Consider the following 17,753-nt stretch of genomic DNA (forward strand, 5'->3'; position numbering starts at 1 on the left):
CAGGGAACCTGGTGTCCTTGCTGGGTGGTTTCACTCTGAAGCTGAAGCACTTTCAGCTCCTAATGGAGTCGAGGACGGCGAATCCCTGACAGAGGCGATAACGTTGCCGCCATCTGTCACGGACGCCGCCTGACAATTACAGGCTTTGGCAAGTCGGGCCTTAGAAAATCTCATTTATTCCGCGAAATTAAGCAAATCCCGCTAGCGTGTCGCGCTCAGCTCCACCGTGGCGGCGGAGGAGCGTGGCGGAGACTCAGGCAGGGAAACAGAAACATTGAATCTGAGGGCAGAACCGACTCACGCACGGCTCATTGGAATTATGATGTCAGATAAAGTACCTGAAGTGAGCTTGTTCTGCCCTTCACAACTCGTTATTGAGGAAAGATGAACAATTCCCATTGTGCCACAGGAATGAGAGGAATCAAACGCTTTAAAGGGCTACGAGAGAGGCTGGTTCTGACCCGCCAGCTCGGCTGGAGTCACATGGAGTCTGATGATGACATCACAACAGGAAGGAGCAAATCGAAGCTAGGATGTGCTGAGGAAGCTTTGGCGTCTTGTGTGAGAGGTCGGCGTGATGTGGTCGGCAGACGTGCTCCTGGGGTCCCGCGGTGCCGAGGAGGGTTAGCAGGCCTCATCTGGCCCGCCGCCAGGGACCCTTCTGGTTCCACCGTCCCGTCCCGTTGCAGTTCGAGGTAGCGCTACACCGAGGATGAAGAGCCCGTCAAAAACCAAACGGGTTCTACAAAAAGTCCACAAATCGTCTGCTTAGAAGGTGCAAACAGAACATCGGAGCTAATCTGATATAAACGCAGTGGGCCGAGAAGTTATTGGGCCTCCGGAGGGGAGCCAAGCCCCGCGGCCGCCTGGGCGCCGGTCCGGTCGTGGTGTCGGCGACGGGGTCAGGGGCTCAGTGGAACGAGGCCTTCATCCTCCTCAGCTTCTCCTGGATCTTCCGCGTTTGCGACTCGCTGGACTGTTGGGGCCCGGAGTCGCCGTCGGGGGCCAGGAGGTGGACGGTGGAGGCGGCGAGCTGGGCGATGCGGCGCCGAAGGTACGCCTGCAGCCGCCGGTCCGGGCTGTACGGGAAGGCGGCCTCCTGGAAGGCCTGGACCTGGCTCGCCACCTTCGCGATGTTCCTGGGCGGGGCGGAGAAATGGGATGAGAACAAAAGTCGACGCGTGTCCGTGAATATTAAAGTTTTTTTTGTGTCTCCTCTCGGCGACGTCGTCTGTGACCTAATTCGGCGAGCGTTGGGATTAACCCCCGAGGCGCCGGGGATCTTCTGACCCCAGCATCTGGATTCAGCCCGTGGCCCCACAGCTCCGGGCCAGAAACCTCTTTTCCAATCAAACCGCATCCCACGGGCGCCATCTGGGCAATGCCGGCAGCCCTACCGATGAGCCCGATTCAACAGCTGCGCCGCCGCCGCGCGCACGCCGCCCCCGCCGCCACCTTCAGCATCTGCTCGGCCGTGTTGGAGCGGAACAGCTGAAAATGCCTCCTCGGAGTCACGGCCAAGTTTTCCAGAGGCTGGAGGCGCGTGGGGAGGGAGACAATTACGGGCTAATGGCACAAAGCGCGGCGAAGAAGAGGCGAGGGCGCACAATTAGTGCAAATCATGGTGATTACGTCCAGATGAAAGGTTATCAGACGTCCTCAGACGCGTTCACATGACACGAAGCTTCTGTTTATCCTGCGAATGTTGGAGGACTCGGGACGACTGTTCCCTTTCTGAACAACAGTGCTGCAACAGTCGGACAAGATCTAATCAGCCGTGTTTCTTTGTTGTTGCCAGGTTACTCCTGAGGTGGAATTCAAGAACATGGAATTGCATCTTCTCCAGGTCTGACCTGCTCCTGATGAGCTGCTCATTGAAGGACGATAATGATAAAGCTGAATATGGACACGTGGGGGTCTCCTAAAGTCATGTGACTCCCCGCGGCCGTACGGAAGCTCCGGGCGGCGTCTCACCTCAGCTTGTTCCACTTGTACGCCCCGGTGGCGAGCGTGAAGGCGCCGATCTCCAGCTGCTGGACGTGCATGGCCAGGATGTGCACGGACGGCAGCGTGGGCCTGGGCTTCCTCGCGCCTTCTTCCCTCGTCAGGCACAAGTCGTCGCTCTTCAGGAAAACCTGGTTTAGCCCGGCGGGACGTAAACAGATGAGAAGATAACAGGCGGCAGTTTAATCTGACTGGGAGAGCGCTTTCTGCTCCGTAGCCGCTGCAGGTAAACAGCGGCGTGGGGGGGGGGGGCAGGAGCGGGGGCAGGGACGGGGGGGGGGGGGGCGGGGGGCAGGGGGGGGGCGGGGGGCAGGGGGGGGCAGCAGGAGCAGCTGGACACCCTCAGCACACGGCCCGTTTGCTGGAAGCTGTTTTTCTATTGATTCCTTTGCCCCGAGGCCTTCTACCAGAACCCGTGAGCAACAACATACGGCTGCGCTGGCTCAAACACTCACACACACCTGGACCGCTCGCAGCTCCTCCAGGATCTCACACACCTTGGAGGACAGATGCTTCCATGCCTGGAGAAAGAGAGGAGAACCCAGAGTGAAGGTTCAGGGCTGCTGGGAGAGTGGAAGCAGTGAGCAGGAGGGAGCCTACGAGGGTGGTGGGTCAGTTACAAGGCTGGATGTGTTAGCGACTCTCCTCTCCTCTCCTCTCCTCCTCTCCCCTCCCCTCCCCTCCCCTCCCCTCCCCTCCTCTCCTCTCCCTCCTTCTCCTCTCCCCTCCCCTCCCCTCTCCCCTCCCCTCTCCTCTCCTCTCCTCTCCCTCCTTCTCCTCTCCTCTCCTCTCCTCTTCTCTCCTCCCCTCTCCTCTCCTCCCCTCCTCTCTCCTCTCCTCTCCTCCTCACTCCTCTCCTCCCCTCTCCTCCCCTCTTCTCTCCTCTCCTCTCTCTCCTCTCCTCTCCTCTCCTCTCCCCTCTTCTCCTCCTCTCCTCCCCTCCCCTCCCCTCCCCTCCCCTCCCCTCCTCCCCTCTCCTCCCCTCTTCTCTCCTCTCCTCTCCTCTTCCTCTCCTCCCCTCCTCTCCTCTCCTCCCCTCCCCTCTCCTCTCCTCTCCTCTCCTCTTCCTCTCCTCCCCTCCCCTCCCCTCCCCTCTCCTCCTCTCCTCTCCTCTTCCTCTCCTCTCCTCTCCTCTCCTCTCCTCTCCTCAGGCCCTGGGATTCTGGAAAGCGCCTTGAAACAATTTTGATTGTAACAGACGCTCTATAAATAAAGATTGATTTGATTTGAACAGGAGCGTCTCACTCTCCACTCTGCTCCTTTTATCAGGGGCTTTTAAAGTTCCTCCCATCCTCTCCCTGACCCACATCCCTCCTCTACCCTTTGTCGGGCTGATTAAACATTAAACAAACAAGCCTCCTACCGGTAATTGGCGGACAATCGGGTTCTCCAGACCGCAGAGGACCTGCATGGCTGTGGCAAAGTTCCTGGACTCGTAGCAGTGTTTTCCTACCCAAAGGAGCTTGGTCAGCAGAGCAGCTTGTTGCTGTGAGAGAGCAGAAAAGGCTAAACCAGGCGACGTTGTGGTGGCGTTGGAGCGAGCAGGCTGCGTTATCAACACCCCCAATCAGAGCGGAACTCTGCATATGTTTGGATGAACTTTGAGGGACAAACTCGCTTCATAGATCCTCTAAAAACCCGGAGGAAATGCTGGTAGGCAGCACAGAAGAAAGCACAGATGTGACTGTGAGGCATGAATTCTTCTGTCCTTTATGTCCTCTCACCTTGACAGAGTCACAGATGATTATTTCAGCAGAGATCCAGTTGGAGACACTGTCAGCATGTGTGAGCAGCTGTTGGAGGGAGCGTTCCGTCAGGAAGCCCTCACAGGCAGGAAGACTGCTGCCCCCTGTTGGCGGAGGCACGTTCCTGCCGGGGCATCACGCACAGAAACAGGAAGTTACTGGATATACATTCAGTCACTTCCTATAGAAACACACTGGAGGGCTGTCCCAGCTGGAGCCTTAACACACCCCGGACGGGTCACCAGCCACGCAGACACGGGGAGAACGTGAAAAGGGCCCCAGAGGAAGAGCCAGAGCTGGGATCAGATTCTAGTTTACAGGCTTGTAGAATTTCAACTGCGTGGGATGAATTTAGCACGGCGCTGAGCTCGAAACGGAGCCGCTTCATCACCCGAGGCTGCTGATAAATGTTAAAGTCCTGTTTATTTCACCTCTTTTGGTTATCTCAAACCCCCACGTGTTTACACACTCTGAAAACCTGCACATATAATTGGTGCACATCAGAGACCAACGTGGACTGAATGCGCTCTGCAAGGTAACGACCGTATTTTCTGGACTATATGTCGCTCCGGAGTTTAAGTCGCACCAGCCAAAAAATGCATAATAAAGAAGAAAAATAGGTATATAAGTCGCACTGGACTATAAGTCGCACTGGACTATAAGTCGCATTTCGGGGGGAAATTTATTTGATAAAATCCGAGACCAAGAACATACAATTCATCTTGAAAGGCAATTAGCAATCTATTAGCATGGATTAGCAATAGGGTTACGGTATGCTAATGTAACAAATTCAGCTACATGACCCACAACGAACTGAGTACGTGTCTGCTTTGTTAACGTAACATATTAACAGTTAATCAGATAACTATAGCATAAAGAACATCCGAGCAAGTTGACCAAACAATCAAGTCTAACTCCATAGACGAAGCACCGCTTCTTCTTCTGCGTCGCTAAAGGAACTCGTTCCTCAGGTACACACGCCTAGAGCGCCCTCTTGTGGTTGTCAGTGTGAAAATAACCAACATGTGAAATTCTGTAATAATGTATTTATTTAAGTCGCTCCGGAGTACAAGTCCCACCCCCTGACAAACTATGGAAAAAAGGGCGACTTATAGTCCGGAAAATACGGTAACCATGCACAATAGTGCGCTAACTACAGGGGTGTCCAGACCTGCTCCTCAAGGGGCCGCAATCCGGCCGGGCTTTCTGTTCTACCAGACCTTCACCAGGATCCCTCTTCCCTTGGTGAAAGCTGTCTCTGCCTGCTCGAAGGGAAAACCCGGCTGGGGTGGGTGCGAGCCTCAAGCACCGGGCCTGCCCCCCCCTCTTCAGAAGCATCATTCTTACTTGTTATGGTTTGAGATTTTGTCTGTGACTCCTTGTGTTCTGGAGTTCAGGAAATGAACTGGATGATATTCCTGGAACATCTCCTGCAACACAAAAAAGTTCAATTTAATTCTTCATGTTCTGGAGCTCGTCTGCTGTTCTGAAGGTCCGTGGTGAGATGTCTCCCCCTGGTGGTCAAAGAAGAGAACCACCTGTGCACAAGATGGGGAGAGTGTGTGTGTGTAGGGGGGGTGTGTACCTGCTGCAGGAGGGTGAGCTGCTGGGCAATGTGGTGAGCACTGTGTTCATCTTGGCCAAAGGGGAGATGCTCCTCGTTTGTTAAAATGCTGTCTGTCAAGGAGCCGTAGGAGGGCATCGGAAGGGCTGCAGCTACTGAGAAGGCCTTCTCTTTGGTACCAGGAGGCTCAACGACTCTTGAAAATCTCCACTAAAAAGATTTAAAAAAACACACACGAGTTATAAAAAAAAAAGTGTAATTCAGCAACTCGGTCAGGCTGTAACAAGAAATCGCTATTTTATATTAGCGCGATGACGAGGACCTTCTTCCCCAGATCCTCTGTAGATGAATGCAGAGAAGCGGGTCGATCGTCTTCCTCAAAACTGCTCAGGCTTTCCCTCCGCTGGCTCCTGGGGGAGCGCGCAGACGTGTGGAGGGCAGCCAGGAGGGCCTCGCCCCGACCGTCGACTGGAATCACCTGCAGAAATCAGCCAAAGGACGAATACAAGCAGAAGCATTTACGACCCTTCTCGCTGAAACGGGCCCTCAGGAACCGCTGGTGTGGTCACCTCAGCGTTTAGGAAGTTCTCCAGGGTGCAGACGAGCTCGGGCTGAGGCGTGAAATCCACCGTCCTGCAGTCTGTCACCCAGATGAGGAGCAGATCCAAACTGCGATGGAAGACTTTCTCATGCTCTCCTGACAGGGCTGGACCTCGCCTGCCAGGGAGAAGCAGAAGGTCAAAGGTCATGGGTGCGAGCCGACCCGTGGGCTGCATCACCCCCTCGTTGCTCTGTGCTGCTACCTCGCGGCGCAGGTGAATTTATCCATGATAAAGTGCAGCAACTCCTCCGCGGTGCAGAAGTAGCGATACGTATAGAGGAACTGGTGGATGTAGCCTTCCAGCGCAGCGCGGCTGGGATGGAAACAAAAAAAAAAAGTCAGCCAATCCTTTATTTAAAAAGAAATCCAGCAAATATAGCATCTGCGCGGCGCTATTTAGCTTCGACACGGACTGATTAAAGCAGACGCATCAGTGTTTCGGGGTCTGAAAGCAGAACTTTGTGGTCGATCTGAGCAGAACTATCATCCGGAGCGTCGCTAAAGGCTTCTGCATAGCTGACGGCACCTTGCGTAGAGATAAGCCATGAGGCCCAGAGGCGATCCGCTCTGCAGGGAGCCCTTTCCTCGACCAGCACCGAAGCAGAGCACCGAGGGGTCCTCGGAGGACTGAAGATCCAAAGAGCCGGGTCCACAGCGAGCCAGCGAAGGCAGCACCGAGAGGTCCAAACCCCACCGCTCCACGCTCAGGATCTTCCGACACACAGGGAGACATTTGCAGCTTCTGGAGCGGCAGAGCGGAGGGAGACACGAGCAGCTTTCTCCGTACCTGCAGGTATTCCTTCACACGCTCCAGGAACGCCACTCTGGACCGCAGCTCCTCCAACTGGGACTTGAGTTTGAACAGCATCGATTTGCTCTCGGGACCTTTAAGACACATGCACAGTTTTATCGACCCGGCCGTGCGGCGGCGGCGGCGGCGGCCAGTTACCCGACCTTTGCTCTTCCGCTCCTGGTGAATCAGCTTCTGGTAGAAATTCCTGGTTTTCTTCAGGTCCCTCGTTTCAATTATCAGCTGCTGCTGCAGCTCCTGATCAAAGGAGACGAGAGGAAATGAAAGGGCCCTAGAATAGCGCCACATGCCTGGCTGACGGAGGCCTCCGGGTGTTTGATTCTCCGCTCCCTTCGCCGTGGCAACAGCGGCGCTTTTGAAGTTAAATGAAGGAGAATTCGCAGCTCTTAAGGTTTGTCATTAGCTGTTGCACCGACCTTCAGAGCGGCGCGGTGGTGCCATCAAAGCGTGCTAGCACAAAGCCTATTCACTCCCCCTCCGTCACAAATTCTAATAGCGTCCTCCGCCGGGGGCAAAGTTCAGCACATTAATATTCAGCTCCACAACACTTCATCTCTATTAATGGCGTCTCACGCCTCCTATTCCGGTTCAGCCTCCACCCCGGCGGCGCTCCAGGCCAGTAAACTACAACATTTCTGCCACTTATATATGAAATTGGACAAAAGGGAACGAGCGCTCCTGCTTTTGTCTACGGAAATCCTTTCTTCCTTTCCCGCCCCCATTAAAAACCATCTGTGCGTTAAAAGAAAGCCGATCTGACCCGACGGACGCCCTGCCGGTCCCGCGCCACGTTAGGGTCGCGCACGACTCGCCGGTCGGCGGCGCACCCCCACCCACCTGCGTTTTCACATCCAGACACGCAGCCGAGTGCTGCCCCAGGTTCTCCGCGTACTGGATCACGTCTTTACCGAACCAGTCCTCTCCGAACGTGGCCAAGGCCCAGCTCAGGCCGCATCCCCGGCCCGCTCCGTCCGGCGCCGCTCCCGCGGAGGCCAGTCTGTCGGACAGCACCGAGCCGCCGTCCCCCCCGTCCGCCGAGCAGTCGTCTGGGCTCATACGGTCATAGAGGGCCCCCGCCAGGCCGCCGTCCGTGCCCACCGGAGAGTCCGGCTCAGAGGGGCTCTCGCCGCCGCCGCCGCCGCCGCCGTCCATGGGCCCCGTCTGCGCGCTGCCAGCGCCGCAGCCTTCAGCGGTAAACAGAGGAGCGAGCAGAGCGTGACTGAATCACATGAAGAGGCGAAAGAGCAAAAGCAAACAGGCGTTTGGGAGGAACGGGACAGCGCGGAGAAAAGAGGCACTGAGGGAGATCAGAGCGGCACAAAGCCTCCACTGTCTGATCGGCTTCAAGGCAGAAAAGAAAAAAGAAATAAGCGAAACTTCGCCCGCTGACGCTTTTCTCCCCACACTTTGTCTACACGCAGAATCAAGTTTCTTGGAGGTGCTCAAATCATGTGTGTCGGGCAGAAAACGAGGTTATTATATAAACGAGCCCCTTTTTAGCGTTGCTAATTATTCCGAGGTTTAAATCCAATAAAGCATCAAAGATCCACTTTGATCTGTCTGGACTTCAGTGGGAGGATCCGGTCCGGTTGATGCCTCCCCACTAGATCAGGCTTGGTGTCATCTCCGTTACGGCTGAGCTACCTCAGAACCACGGACCTCCTGTCCAGGACCTCCATCACCTACTTGGAGCGGCGCAGCCTTGACCCCCCCGCAGGCTCCGTCCGGGCTCTTCTGGGGCAGCGTCAGCGTCTCCTTGGCAGGACTGGAGCTCGGCTCCTTTGTTGGAAGATGCAACGGGGACGTGAACGTTGCCATTCAGGTCCAGAAAGTCGTGCGGGCCCCCCCGCGGCGGTGGCGTCTCATCGGAGGCTCTGCAACAGTGAAGACAACGAACCGTCGGACGGAGCGTAGCCGTAGAGACCAACGCTAAGCTAACGAACGCCAGTTTGCTGCCTTGGCCGTGCACGCTTGTGCACGTCAAAGAGAACCGACTACTGCCCCAGAGAAGGAGTCCATGCGTGTGTGATGTCGGTTAAAGGCAGCAGATTAAAGGCCGTCTCCACATCGCCCTGAGCAGGAACGCCGGGAACGCCGGGATGTGGCTCCGAGGGCTCCCGCTGCCACCTTCCCTTTACGTTCAAATGAGGAGGAGCCCGGAGCCCTGGAGTTCTACCCCCCTTCATGTATTCATATATGCAGTCAAGCCCTCAGCCTCTCGTCAGCATCAGGAGGGTTTCACCCCAGCATCACTGCGAGGCTGTTGCCATGGGACCCCCCCCCACACACACACACTTCCTGAAGGACACATTGTGCCGATGCTAAAGCGGCTGTGAACGGCGAAGTTTTAGGATTTTAAAAATAGGGGCTGATTATTGTCCACATCCGAGTGTTTTCAGTCTGTTTGGTGACGCGTGCGCTCGCTGTCGTACTCACAGGGGGGCGGAGCTGTCGTTGACCAGGCAGTGCAGCACCCCCAGCAGGTCGTCTTCCCAGTACAGGTTAGCAAACCTCTCCTTCACCACACGGGCAAACAGGTTGTACTTCAGATCCTTCAGAGAGAAGATGTACTCCCCTGTGGAGAGAAAGAATTTGCCCCCATAATTCTTGGCGGCGCTAGCTAGAATTTGCTCCCATAATTCTTGGCGGCGCTAGCTAGAATTTGCTCCCATAATTCTTGGCGGCGCTAGCTGGGACGAGAGGGACTGGTTGGTGGTATCTGCGTGCAGAAACGGCTGATTCCACACAAAAGGATGTCTGTTTTCAGAGCTCACAATGAGAGAGTTCTCTCCAAAAAGGTCTTAGTTCTGGTGCTCGAGGCGTCCGGAGAGCACCCAGCTGTGATTAGAGAGCACGACATGGAGACAGAACTAACACAACCCTGAGGAACGCCACACGGCTCAGTCAAATGGGAGGGAGACGAGAGCAGTCACATGATAACGACTCAGCACCTTCTAATCTTGAATGTTCTCCCCATCCAAAACAATCCCTTATCCCCCAGAGCTACGTACCCATGGCAACGTCCTCCTGGCCACTGTCCAAATATCCATCAAGTGAAAATTCCCCCTTCAGCAGGTGGATCACCTCCGTCAGCGCCGGGTGGACTTGAGCGGAGGGGAGGCCCCAACCCGGTTCAGCAGCTTCTTCTTCTCCTGAGTGTTCCCTGGAGTCCGAAATGACGGCGCTGCCCTTTAAACAAGACCACGCTGGCAGCTCGTCATTGAGGCAAAGATCCGGGACCAGGGAGGGCTTTATATCCAGGCCCGGCAGAGACTGAGCAGCTCTGAGCAGGACAGGCAGGAGGGACAGGCGTCCCGTCTCAGGATCCTGGTGGAAGATGTAGTTGTTGAAAACGCCACAGCCCGGCGGAGGGATCTCTGGGACGGTGCAGCCGGAGCCGAGCACCGTGGCGTCGGCGGACGTCGCCCTGACGACATCCTGCTGTGTGGGCGGGCTGGTTTCAGCGCGCGTGGGATGAGAGTCAGAACCGTCCCCAGTGAGTCGAGCCGGTTCTGGGGATCCGTCAGCAGCCCTGCGTGGAAAGGGAAGTTTAACCGGGACTCTCCTGAGGTGCACCAAGGTCGGGAACTCACAAAGGGAGAGCTACCCCTCAGCAGCGTCTTGCAGGCGTCGGCGCCCCTCCTCAGCCTCAGCAGTCAGAATAATGGGGCTGAAGTGAGTGGCCGTGGAGGTGAAGGCTTCTGGGAGCCGGACCTCCTTCCTAACTGAGTAACTGTGGGGAAGAGGGCCAGGTACAGGAGCCAAGCGGCTCTCAGTGGCCGTGGGCAAAAAGCCTACACACAGTTACGACAACACCAGTTACAACATCAGAGATATGGTCTCATGCACGCAGGGTTGTCCTACCCCTGCTGCTGTCTCCACGTTCCTCACGAGCGACGGCTGGACGCGGCTCTTCTGCAGCTCTGGACGCCGCCTGAAATAAAGGGGAGGAGTCTCAGCTAGCGGCGAGGAAGCGGAGGCGACTTTAGGGTTGACGTTTACCGGGTGAACTCCGCGGATGAGGCTTCTCCACACCGTCTCTGCGTTGGTGCCCTGATGGGATAAGTAGTCCCGACAACTCTGCAAGGCAACAATAAAAGCGGTGGTGCAGAAACGATCGACTTCACGCCTAATCTGTTCTGTCTTTTTAAAATAGATCGTTGATTTGAGAAGCAAACAAATGGAAACGGAAAGAAGCAGCCAGATTTATGGGTTAGTTTCCCTCCCTGGCAGAATGACAGGGGGTGGTGGAAGTTGAAGCTCAAATCCAGCCTTAGTTTGCTCTCAAACTTTTGAGGTTAAAAAAGAGAGAGAGCAGAGCAGAAAATGTAGTTTAAGGCCAGTTTCTAACGACAACTCCTTAGCTTGTTGCTAATTACAGCATGCTAACGTGAAGCAGGTAAAGGGGATGTTTTCTGATGTTGGTATATAAACTAACAACAGGAAATATCAATCCCGTCGCACATTTATTGAGGGGAAGCTGTTGGAAAATGGGACATTTTAATGTCGCCACTTAATCAGCGCTCACCAGGAGTCAACTGATCATCTCTGAATTGCCCTAAAAAGACTCTTAATGAACATCAAGCAACGGACGGGCGAGTATTAAGGAAGATAAAACTGGATGGAACCAGTTTCTACGAACCGTCTCTTGTGGCCTGTGTTTTCTATTTCGGCCTGGTGGGGGCGCTAAATCACCGGGTAAGTCAACAGGGTTTGGCAGCAGGTTGAAGCTGTGCCAGTCCACGACAAGGAATCCATTTTAAATGATTAAACAATCTACTGACTGTGGGAATCCAGCAAGGGAACCTGAATATACTAAATACACTGTAGTTGTGACTCTCACCGAGAGACGAATCACTGTTTTCAGTTCAAAACATCTGATTAATTCTGCTGAAAGCAGCAACATTAACGAGATGTGCCGGCATGAGCATTCATTTGCTTGCTTTACTTGTGTTTAGAGTGTTATTTTCTATTTTGGAGTTACATTTTCATGTGAATATCTGGAATTTTGGATAGCGGGAAAAATGGAAGAAGCATCCCCAGAAGGGGTTTTTGTGCAGAACAGGAAGGGAAAGGTACTTTTTTAGCCGCGACGATGCTAGGTCTCTCAATGGCCGTCCTCTTTGCCATCTCCAGGAGAAGTCTCTTCAGCTTGCGAGGAACTGCCAGTTTTTGATTGGGTGACAAAGTGAACTTGGCCGTAGCCCAGAGAATCGCCGCAACGCCGTAAACACAAGCCTGGGGGGGGGGGGAGAGTGAAAATCTGCCAACAATAACAGAAATAAACGTTTTAACAGTGGGAATCGAGCAAGAAAAGCTGACCTTCTCTGTCACGATCCCGTGTTCTTGGTACTCCGGTGCGAGGTAAAACTCGTCTCGAAAACCTGCACAGAGACCAGTCGTTGACCAGAGCCCCCCCCCCAGAAAGGACCATGAACCGACACTTCAACCTACCGGTTGTTTTAGGCTGCAAAAACAGTATGTCCCCCTCACAGCCCACGTGCGCCGTCTCCAGGCATAAATAGGCTGGTGGACGAGACAGAAATCAGCGGCGTGGACAACAGGTGGCGGATACACGGGTGCGTCACAGTCACCTGGGAAGTCGATGTAGCTCTGCAGCGAAGACAAGCAGGTGTAACACAGAGCCCACAGCTCGTCCACCGTCAGCCGGCGTCCACAGCGGCTGAGCAACTCTCCCAGAGAGATCCACTGAAACCAGCAAGGGCGAGACGTCACCAAACACACCGAACAGACCGGGCAAACCAGAGGAGACATCTGCGGCTAAAGACCGATCGCTATCGACTCGGTAAAGGACACGTGGACCGGGGTCCGGCTGTGTGGCTCCCAAGGTCACCGGCGTGGAACGCCGCCACATGTCTGACTGATTCGAGACCCTGAGACGACTGAGAAACATGCTGAGGTTTAAGATCCAGCTAACCTCATCCTGGGATTCTTCGTTGAGGCACAGCATACTTTTGGTCATGTGGTTATTGGGAACGTAGAGACTGTGGTCAGGAGGGCTCTGGTCGGACTTGGGGGAGGCTGACTCAGGGAGGGAGCGTCGAGGTGCTTCCGTCTTTGGTTCTCCTGACCAAAATGCCGCCGCCGTGTCCTCGTTCCCTCCAGAATCCAGGCCAGGGGGCGGGGCTTCCTCAGCGTTATTGAGCGGGTACGAATCACAAGACTGGCCCCGGTTGAACATGTCCCGCCTGCTGCTCCATGGCGAGTTGCAGCTGGAGGGTTCCTCGGCTCCTATCTCTGTGAGGTCACACACGGGAACGCTTATATCGCCGTGGGGGGGCGGACACGGAGGGTTGTTGGAGTCTGGGACAGAGCAGGAGCGGTTCAGCGGCCCCCTGGCCCTGTTCTGCCTCTCCTGGGCTCTTCTCCTGACCGGGGAGCCGCCGTGGGACCTGCAGTCCAGGTCCTCTGCCTGGATCGTCACCCCTCCCTCGTGCACGTCCTCAGCCCAGAGTGAAGAGTCCCAGCCCCTGCAGACCTGCACGCATGGTAATTACCATTGTAATTACTCCTTCATAAATAAAAGGAACCACACACACATCTGCTGCATCTTTAGATATTTAAATCCCAAACATCAGGTCTGTTCTCCGCTACCTGCTGCCTGGACAGACCGCTCGCTTTGGCCGGATGGCCGGTGCACAGGTCTTTTGGGTTAGAATCCAAGCTCGCTTTGGGGTGCTGCCACCTTGCCTCCCACGAGCCCTCGGGTCCATCTGCGAATGTCCAAAAATAGCAATTACAGGCAGGAGAAGGCGGCCGCGTCCAAACGCCGGCGGACCGAGACGCCGAAATGACCTTGAAAGGCCGACACCGACTCGATGGAGAGCACGCGGCGGCCGATCGACGACAGCTTGCGGCACACGCCGGCGGAGGGGGCGTCGGACAGCCGTGCCTCAGCCAGAGCGAGGACGTCCTGCAGCAGCAAAGCGTGGTTAGGGTCTACAAAGGAAGCAAACGGGTACAGCGGGATACACGCTCTCTCTGTCGGAGCCTGCTTCATTGCTGGGGGTTCTTTAAGGTGCGGGGGGCCGAGGGGGGGTTAAACCTGCAGCAGCGGTCTGTCCTCAGGCGCCTCCTCCTGCATCTGCTGCAGCAGCCTCTGGATCTCGTCCCCCAGCTCTGCCTCCAGCTCCGGCTCGATGATGTAGGTCAGTGCGGCTGAGAGCGTGGAGCCCAGAGAGTAAACGTGGCCCTGCAGCCGCGGGAAAAGGGACAAAAGGAAGGTCTTCAAAGGGACTTTTGAACCGACTCCAGGCACAAAGTTTTGAGAGTCGAAAACTTCACTGTAACACCTTTGGGTGTGGAATATTCAGCAGAGATGCTGGGGAAAAGGCCCCTGAGCCCCAATGATACATGCTAGAGCATCGAGCTCTTCTGTTGGCTGTGCTGGAGTCATTAGCAAGAGTTCAATGAGGCCACACAAAGGGTGGCTAAGCTAATCGAGCTAACAATCAGGAAATAAGAGTACTGAGCTCACCTCGAATGTGCTGCCTGTGTTGTCGAACTCAGGAGGCACGAAGGAGCCTTCTGGGTCATCTGTAGCCAGAAGACAGGAATTCATTGCACCATTCATCATGTATGAGATTATTCAGTGGGTCATTAAAAGAGTTGGAAGGCTGCACCTGTCACTGACCACGGATGGAGAGCCATTTCCCCCCTGCCCTGTGACCCACTTATTACCAACGATGACATGTCAATAAGGACGGCGCTTGAATGCTAAACTCCAGCTGCACAGGGAACCACTTCCCCTCCATCCTGCGGTCCCGAGTGTGCCCTGTTGGTCCAGACTGACAGAACCATTGTGCAGTTATTTTGGGGAGGTTTTAGGAGATGCTGCAGGAGCGCCATATTTAGGGCAGCGGGAGTCCTAAAAGCCGAAGAAGTTTCAGTGAAAGCTTGGTGACTCATCAGTAAAGCCGGTGCCCGGACCACATTTATATCCCTGGACCATTAGTTCCTTCGTCCCAGAGATGAAGAACACCCACTTTTTTACTCAGCTGCACCACCTCCATGAAGGAAAAGAAACCAGGCAGGCTGGCTGAATCCAGCTCCACATGCCTAATGAGCCTGACGTTAATAATAGTGATCATTCCGACAGGTCACACACAGCCTGTGAGGAAGAGATCCACTCTCATTGTTAGCATTCACGTAGGCGTCATCAGAATGTCACTCCTGATGCAGGAATGAACAGAATCAAGAAGATGGAAGAAGTCAACAATAAAAGGAAACGTAGCATTGTTGACGCTCTCCACTCCCAAACCAACTCAGCTCGTGACCTGGTAGTAGCTGTTGTCATGGTGACAAACAGCGGGCGCCTCACGCAGTCGAGCCAACCGAGTTGTCCTGGTAGTTTTTGCAGTTTTCCCACCTGGAATCCATTTTTCCTGCACATCCCTTCACTCCAAACATGCGCTGCACCTCATTGCGCTCATTGTCCCTCACGTTAAGATTCTCGTTAGCACGAAGGATGAGAAGGAGCCCTCGGTAGGGCCGCCCCAGGATCATCTGGGCATCTGTGTGGAGCAGAACATGGGGACTGAATGCCTCCAGGCAGGTTGTCTATGTCACCACAGGTAGAGGGACTACTTTTATTGGCGTAATAATTACCAGTTGTTCACTATGTGAGTCTGTTAAAGGTTCCCTGTGTTGGATATTAACACTTAGATGGGGTCAGATACGGGCCACAGCTGGGTCAGAACTATTACTGAGGGGATATTTAGTAACTGGGCCTCAGCATTTCTGATTCAACCATTGTTGTAATTTGTCCTTCAGCTTTAGCCATAAAACAACAGGGTCACTTTCACGCAGATTTAAAAAATAAACGATCAAATATTCTTAGATCCACTTTCCCTCAAAGCCACAGAATCAGACAGAAGGTGGAAGCTTATTAGAAATGTTGCACATTTATCTTGAAAGCTAAAACGCTTTGCAGATCCTTGTTCCTCACAGTGTGGGAGACCTTTAGATGCTTTCAGGAGAAGCTTCTGTCTGGACCTTCTGGCCTGGAGCTCAGGTTGGCGGAACTGTAGTGAGTGTTGACCTTCTGACCTCTGGAGATCAGCCGGGGTGACCACTCTGCTCTGGGTCACATCTCTTAGGGTCATCTCTGGGAAGATTCCTGGATGTTCTAAACTTCTACCAGAATCATGGAGACCACTCTGCTGTCTGGAACCTTCAGCTGAAATGGTTTTGTAGCCTTCTGCAGAGCTGCACCTCAGTACAGTCCAGTCTAGGAGCTGTGGAGAAGGTTCCTTTGAGCTCCTGGTATGTGTGATTTCATGTATGAGGCTCCATACGGACAGGTGTGCACCTTTCCAAATCATCTCCAAACAGTTAGTTGTACCACAGCTGGGCTCCAGAAACATCTCAGAGATGATGAAGAGGAACGGAGGACCCCACCCAGAGCCAGAAGGTCACAGTAAAGGGTCTGAATACCCATATCAATTCACTACCGGGCGCAACATAATCAGATCGAATAAGGAAACCACACACAGTTTCTCACAGTTGAGCTGCTCCTCACCTGAGGTTCTGACCAGACTTGGGCTATCACTGTCCAAACAGGCAGAAATGTTCTTTTTGGTGGTAGACTCACCGCTCAGCTGCTCCATGAAGCAAACGTTCCCGTGGGCGTTGAAGGCCAGCGTGTCGGGTGTGATGCACAAGGTGTGGAAAAGGTGGGAGGGTCTGATGCTCTGCAGGGCCTGGAGACACTCCACACACACCGCCCACACCTCCTGCTCAGACAGACAGCTGTCCCTCAGAGACAGGATGTCAGCCAGGGACACGTTCTCCTGCAGCCACAGATGCAACACACATTTCAGTTTCCGACTCTCTGCTCCACCACGAGTTGAGTTATGCTACAGATGAATTAAACCATCAAGAAAGACAACACTAACACCCCCCCCCACCCACAACAAAGTGGACTTTGTTGAGAACAAAATACCGTATTTTCCGGACTATAAGTCACACTTATTTTCATAGTTTGTCAGGGGGTGTGACTTGTACTCCGGAGCGACTTAAATAAATACATTATTACAGAATTTCACATGTTGGTTATTTTCACACTGACAACCACCAGAGGGCGCTCTAGGCGTGTGTACCTGAGGAACGAGTTCCTTTAGCGACGCAGAAGAAGAAGCAGCGCTTCGTCTATGGAGTTAGACCTGATTGTTTGGTAAACTTGCTCGGATGTTCTTTATGCTATAGTTATCTGAATATCTGTTAATATGTTACGTTAACAAAGCAGACACGTACTCAGTTCGTTGTGGGTCATGTAGCTGAATTTGTTACGTTAGCATACCGTAACCCTATTGCTAATCCATGCTAATTGCCTTTCAAGATGAAATGTATGTTCTTGGTCTCGGATTTTATGAAATAAATTTTCCCCCAAAAATGCAACTTATAGTCCAGTGCGACTTATATATCTATTTTTCTTCTTTATGATGCATTTTGTGGCTGGTGCGACTTAAACTCCGGAGCAACATATAGTCCAGAAAATACGGTAGTGTTTACAGCAGAGGAAAAACACAAAATTTCTTTAGTCCCAAAGGCTACACACACACTCAGACATCCATGTACTGTATCTTTGTGAGGACTTTCATAGGCATAATGCACTCCCCAGCTCCTTACCCTCACCAAGGAACCCCTGACCCCGACCGAAACCCAGCTCTGGCCTTAAAACCAGGGCTTAACCCTCAAACAGTTCTTTAAAGTTTTGAGGTCCAGCCAAAATGTCCTCACTCTGCTAGTAGAATGCGGGTTTTGGTACTCAGTCAGTATGCAGCAAGTACAAGAACACACACACACACACACTTTTCATGCCAAGGAATGACGCCACACACCCACACGAACGCACACCATCATCTGCGATCCATTAGCACCAACGGGCCAAAATGGCTGCGGCAAACGCAGCGAGCTCAGAGATTCCACGCCGCATCCTGTGGTCGGAGTATTATGGGGTCTTCTGTCCAGCCGACACAAAAGCTGTCTTTAACTGTGACCCGAGGC

The 17,753-nt window shown here is 53.8% G+C and overlaps 1 protein-coding gene across 3 annotated transcripts in view; it reads right to left on the reverse strand.

Annotated features, from left to right (window-relative positions):
* Positions 1–156: 156 nt before the first annotated feature.
* Positions 157–17,753, reverse strand: part of LOC130533888 (kinase non-catalytic C-lobe domain-containing protein 1) — a 19,384-nt gene continuing 1,787 nt past the window's right edge. The window contains exons 1-31 of one of the 3 annotated variants that reach the window (XM_057047625.1): positions 17,588–17,606; positions 16,267–16,537; positions 14,224–14,282; positions 13,792–13,938; positions 13,542–13,659; positions 13,341–13,459; positions 12,664–13,224; positions 12,320–12,434; positions 12,180–12,251; positions 12,048–12,109; positions 11,805–11,963; positions 10,728–10,805; positions 10,590–10,659; positions 10,333–10,519; positions 9,737–10,257; positions 9,162–9,300; positions 8,412–8,599; positions 7,563–7,909; positions 6,869–6,962; positions 6,702–6,799; positions 6,441–6,625; positions 6,117–6,227; positions 5,883–6,030; positions 5,636–5,791; positions 5,335–5,523; positions 5,097–5,179; positions 3,729–3,873; positions 3,368–3,490; positions 2,466–2,525; positions 1,975–2,135; positions 157–1,139 (exon numbers count right to left, since the gene is read on the reverse strand). In XM_057047625.1, the coding sequence (XP_056903605.1) occupies positions 911–1,139; positions 1,975–2,135; positions 2,466–2,525; positions 3,368–3,490; positions 3,729–3,873; positions 5,097–5,179; positions 5,335–5,523; positions 5,636–5,791; positions 5,883–6,030; positions 6,117–6,227; positions 6,441–6,625; positions 6,702–6,799; positions 6,869–6,962; positions 7,563–7,909; positions 8,412–8,599; positions 9,162–9,300; positions 9,737–10,257; positions 10,333–10,519; positions 10,590–10,659; positions 10,728–10,805; positions 11,805–11,963; positions 12,048–12,109; positions 12,180–12,251; positions 12,320–12,434; positions 12,664–13,224; positions 13,341–13,459; positions 13,542–13,659; positions 13,792–13,938; positions 14,224–14,282; positions 16,267–16,354 (4,812 nt within the window). In that variant the 5' untranslated portion in view covers positions 16,355–16,537; positions 17,588–17,606 and the 3' untranslated portion in view covers positions 157–910. Of the gene's footprint in view, positions 1,140–1,974; positions 2,136–2,465; positions 2,526–3,367; positions 3,491–3,728; positions 3,874–5,096; positions 5,180–5,334; positions 5,524–5,635; positions 5,792–5,882; positions 6,031–6,116; positions 6,228–6,440; positions 6,626–6,701; positions 6,800–6,868; positions 6,963–7,562; positions 7,910–8,411; positions 8,600–9,161; positions 9,301–9,736; positions 10,258–10,332; positions 10,520–10,589; positions 10,660–10,727; positions 10,806–11,804; positions 11,964–12,047; positions 12,110–12,179; positions 12,252–12,319; positions 12,435–12,663; positions 13,225–13,340; positions 13,460–13,541; positions 13,660–13,791; positions 13,939–14,223; positions 14,283–16,266; positions 16,538–17,587; positions 17,607–17,753 lie in introns of those variants that run through there. The other 2 variants (XM_057047623.1, XM_057047624.1) reach the window with 2 other exon arrangements.

Source organism: Takifugu flavidus, chromosome 11 (genome assembly GCF_003711565.1).
Source record: "Takifugu flavidus isolate HTHZ2018 chromosome 11, ASM371156v2, whole genome shotgun sequence".
Lineage (NCBI taxonomy): Eukaryota > Metazoa > Chordata > Actinopteri > Tetraodontiformes > Tetraodontidae > Takifugu > Takifugu flavidus.